Source organism: Ceratina calcarata, unplaced genomic scaffold (genome assembly GCF_001652005.2).
Source record: "Ceratina calcarata isolate Rehan_Ccalc_2016 unplaced genomic scaffold, ASM165200v1 scaffold821, whole genome shotgun sequence".
Classification (NCBI taxonomy): Eukaryota; Metazoa; Arthropoda; class Insecta; order Hymenoptera; family Apidae; genus Ceratina; species Ceratina calcarata.
This window is the reverse complement of record NW_017179540.1, coordinates 4,489-8,823: the sequence shown is the minus strand read 5'-3', so window position 1 is coordinate 8,823 and position 4,335 is coordinate 4,489. Positions and strand designations below refer to the sequence as shown.

At 42.7% G+C, this 4,335-nt stretch overlaps 1 protein-coding gene across 4 annotated transcripts in view; it reads left to right on the top strand.

The window, feature by feature from the left end:
* The window catches only part of LOC108631152 (potassium voltage-gated channel subfamily KQT member 1-like), a 9,732-nt gene extending 5,449 nt beyond the window's left edge, over positions 1 to 4,283 (top strand). For 2 of the 4 annotated variants that reach the window (XM_026818655.1, XM_026818653.1), the window contains 2 exons: positions 1,797 to 2,032; positions 3,428 to 4,283. In XM_026818655.1, coding sequence (XP_026674456.1) covers positions 1,797 to 2,032; positions 3,428 to 3,542 — 351 coding nt within the window. In that variant the 3' untranslated portion in view covers positions 3,543 to 4,283. Of the gene's footprint in view, positions 1 to 1,781; positions 2,033 to 3,427 lie in introns of all 4 variants that reach the window. The other 2 variants (XM_026818652.1, XM_026818654.1) reach the window with 2 other exon arrangements.
* The last annotated feature ends 52 nt before the right edge of the window (positions 4,284 to 4,335 follow it).

The window sequence follows — 4,335 nt, the reverse complement described above, 5'->3', positions numbered from 1 at the left end:
CAATTAGAATTATTTATATTAATATCGATAAAAGAATAATTCTCCTTCATTGAAAATATTTTGCATTTTAAAAAATTTCTCATTAGGAGTAAATCGCATGTATTTTTAACTGGTCCTAATATGAAGAAAAATTCATGACAGCGGCCAATCAGAACGGAGAATTCTCATTTTATTTAGCCCGATAGAGGGTCTTTGAAAGCCTCTTTTAAACGTCTAGCTGCTGCACGTTAATGCGGTGTTTACGTTGGCCAATCTCCGAACGTACGTTTGAAAACCGTCGCTGTGACCCAGTTTCGTTATTCGCGCGCGTAAACTCATTTCGTTTTTCGTCGTAACCCTCGCCGGGAGCCGAGGTTGCCGGCTCCTGGCCCGGGGGTGGTTCAGCTCCGTATGTCCGGAAGAAATTCGATAAACTCAAACAGGAATCGGGGGGGGTGGAAGGGGGGGGAGAGAGAGAACCGGGGGACCAGGTAGAGGAAACAGATTCATCATCATGGCCCGGCTATCTTGTTTTATTATACCGTACGGTAAACAATTCCACGTTTTTCCAAGACCTTTTTATACTCGAGCCAAGTTGCCAGATGGTGCAATCAAATTTCGTGGGACCATAGATAATTCAAACGAGATCCTGGCTTTTTGATAATTAAATTCTGATGATTATGCGGGCTCCCTCGCTGTTCGCTCTCGAAATTTTCGGTGGTACTTATGTCGGATGTTCTATAAATAACGACTACTGGTTCCGAGCGAGGTAGTTCAAGTTAATGTCGATTTATCAGTTTTATTTAACCCGATTTAGTATTAGTTTATAAATGAATTTCTGTGTCTTTTTATAAAATCATGAAACAACGTGAGATTCATTCTTGGTATTCAGTTAATTGATGTCTCTTTTTAAGATGATTTATAAATATCTTCGGAATTTGTTTAATTTTGAAAATCGTGTCTAGAGGCACGTGTCAGATCGTTTTGGAACAGAGCGTTCCCGCAATATAGCCGGTATTGAAATTTCATCAAGAGTCTGATACGCTATCAATGCGCTGTCATCGTCGTGTACTAATGATTTCTGCTGAACTTCGGATAGAATCGCACGAGCCATAGAATCTGATTGAAACTGAAATTGAATGGGCCGTTAGAATCGGATTAGCCGATACAGTATGTACATTTATTATTAAAGATAATCAAGTGATTACAGGTAACGGTTAGAGTGGTTCTTTCAAGGCTTGCAGTTGCATAAATTTTCCACAGACTCTATTCGTTGTAATGATAGTCATTCTAATTAATATTTATATTATGACTTTCTCATGTTTACATGTTAATGCATTTTTAAATATATTCTTTTTAAAAATCGAATTAAAAGACAAGCTAGAAGAAGTGCATATTTTTTAATATCTAAACAATCTATTCTTCCATTTTCTTTTTATTTCATTTCATTTCATTTCAAAATTAATTATTCATATCATAATCAGAATTAATTTGAAAATATTCTCCAGATGAATGGAGAATATTTAGAACTAATTTAAATCAGATTTTTGACATAAGAAAGGAGGATCGATTAAATACATAATTTCTAAAAAAAAAATGCGTGAATTCGCGAAGGCGAGCGTAGATTCTCGACCGAATTCGGGGGACGTCGCGTCATCGGTGGTCAGCCATGATACTAGGGGAGGCTTTTCAGATGGAGCGATGATGGTTCTCGGTACTCCGAGCCGCCACGGTGCTCGCTAGTAGGGATAGTGCATGTTGTGTTCGACGTGTGTTGTAATGGGAGGGCACCGGGGGTTCAGTCTCTGATGATCCAGGTGGCAAAGAAGGCGAGCGTACTGAAGAGGCGGAAGTCGCGGAACCGGATGGACGTCCAACAGCAGCAGCAGCAGCAGCAGTCGCAGCCGCCGGTGACGATATCCGGTGGCATATCCAGCGGCGGCGATGCCGGAGGCCAGAACGAGAACCAGCGGATGGACAACCAGGGTGACATTATCTTCTACATGGAGGAACCGAAAGCGGGCACGCCTAATCGCGTCAGGCGCGACAACCGGTGAGTCCCGCGGTTCTATCGATTCTTCGGTTTCGTTCGTAGCTGTCGTAAAATAGTCGTCCCTCGCGTCTTCATTCGTCGGATCGTCGACGGGAGATTACATCTTCCGTTTGTATCGCGTAACGAATAGGTCTGCTCCTTGCATTTAGGAATATTCAATTGTTGCACGTATGCATGCCACGTGGATCAAAGAATTTTGGCACGTCTGAGGGACAGCGACCTCCCCGTGTGACAAAAATCGTTCCATTATTACCTCACGATTAATTCCACGTTGTAAATACATACACGTTCCTATATAAATATTAATTCATTCGATACTTAAATAATAAATAAATGAATGATTAAAATGTAAGGAACGGTCGTCGGATTCTCGTTCTGTTCTTTAAACATGTAGAGACTTGGAGTGATTCGTGAATGGAAAACTCGAACTTCGCTGCATATCTTTACGTAAACGATTGCTTGGCCTCTGACCTTTCCGTAATTATTTGGAGGCGTGACCGTGACGGGTTAAAGGGGCGTAAAAATAGACAGCAGTCGCAGCTGAATATTCATTGGCCGTTTGATTTATTGCTCTTATCAGATCGCATAAGTAATAAAACGTATGCTTTCAACGCTCGGTTTTAAAACGATCCTTACATCCGGTCTGTTTTTAAACAAATATTCGAGCATACCTGCGCGAGGGACGTGACCGAGGGAGGGGGGGGGGTAAAAAATTTAATTTATACTCGAATTCCAAATGAAACCGGACAAACTCGATTTACAATGGAACTCGAAGAATTCGAACGAGATACTTCGGATAATGAGCCGTGCCGCGGGTAGAGAAAATGGAAGTTTACCAAACCCTCTGCTCCCCCAATTATTTCCATGCTCCGATAATAGGAATTGAACGGCCGAATAACCAGATACCGCGAGCCCATCTGTACGTAATTTAAATTCAACTTTGAACAGCATACTTGCCCGAGCAGATGTTTCACTCCGATCAATCTCTCGCGAGTGTCTTATTATTTCTGCTTTTGTAACAACGAGTAGATTCAAGTGGTAATTAGAAATATTATTGTGATAGCTGCCTAAGTGTCTGCATTGAAGATAATATCTAATTACGCTTCAGAGAAATGCCCGGAAGTCGAATGACGTGAAATTATGTAAAAATTGTTTATAAATGCTTGTAAAAAATGGCATGTATAATTATTTGGATTTATGTATAGAGGAGAGATATCGATTTCGACGTCAGGCCCCGTTAAAACATGCGTGGGCGGACGAGATGTTTAGAAAATAACGGGTGGCGGGGGTAAAGTTTGGCACAGCGGGAACTGTCAGTCGGCTGAAGGGCACTTTCTCTGAAGCGGCTTCGAACCGTCACGCGGAACTAGTCGTCGAGTTTGTTAGTGTGAGTAGCGTATTTCCGATTGGCAGGGGAAGCCTGTTCACCTCGCAGACGAGCTCCGTCACCGAGGCTACCAGCGACGAGAACGACATCGATATGGAGGATCCGCCGAGAGTCACCACGTAAGTTTTATCTCAACGTCCACGGAAATTATGCGAATCTCTTATGCGAATTTAGTGATTTGTTAATCGATTAAAATACGTGCTATTCATGGACTTTTGAGACACTCTGTGCGAGTCTTTTGTAAAATTATGTGTGATGAATCGAAAAATCGATAAGGGCCAGAAGTAGGTGACGGGTTCCAATTTAGGAAAACTGAGCTAACCGTGATATATCTGAAGAACCATGACCCAGGTCCGAGGCCGACGTTGACTGTCCTCAGTCTCTAAAACCCTACATCTTTTGTTTAACACATTTTTCTCTCCGGCAAAAGTACGAAAATCTGCCACTTGGTAATGTCGTCTATACGACGAAGAATTACGTTTAAATTCGTAAGTTTGATGATCATCGTGGGACGCATTGAAAGTCAAGTTTCATTGCCAGTGAACGATCATGAGGAGACAAACAGAAGAACGACGGTATTAACGTTTCTGGAAAGAGCCGCGTTACCTCGCGGCGGCTCCCGTGAAAGGATTTCCAGCTTCCTCCCACGTCTCACCCCCGTCGCTGTCTCTTTATTTTTTTTCCCTCCCCCTCTGAACCAACTCCGAAAAGCACGGCGTGTAAGTGCTTTTTCCACCGCTGCCATTACTTCGCTCCGCGGGCGGCCTACATTCTTTGGAAAAACTGATACTCGAACAGTTTCGACACAAAGAACGCGAGTCTACCCTTTTCTCTCTTTATTTCCTCTTCCCCTCCCCCCCTTTCTTTCTTCGTCGACTTTCGTGACGCGCTCGTCTCACGCGTTTAACGTGTACTC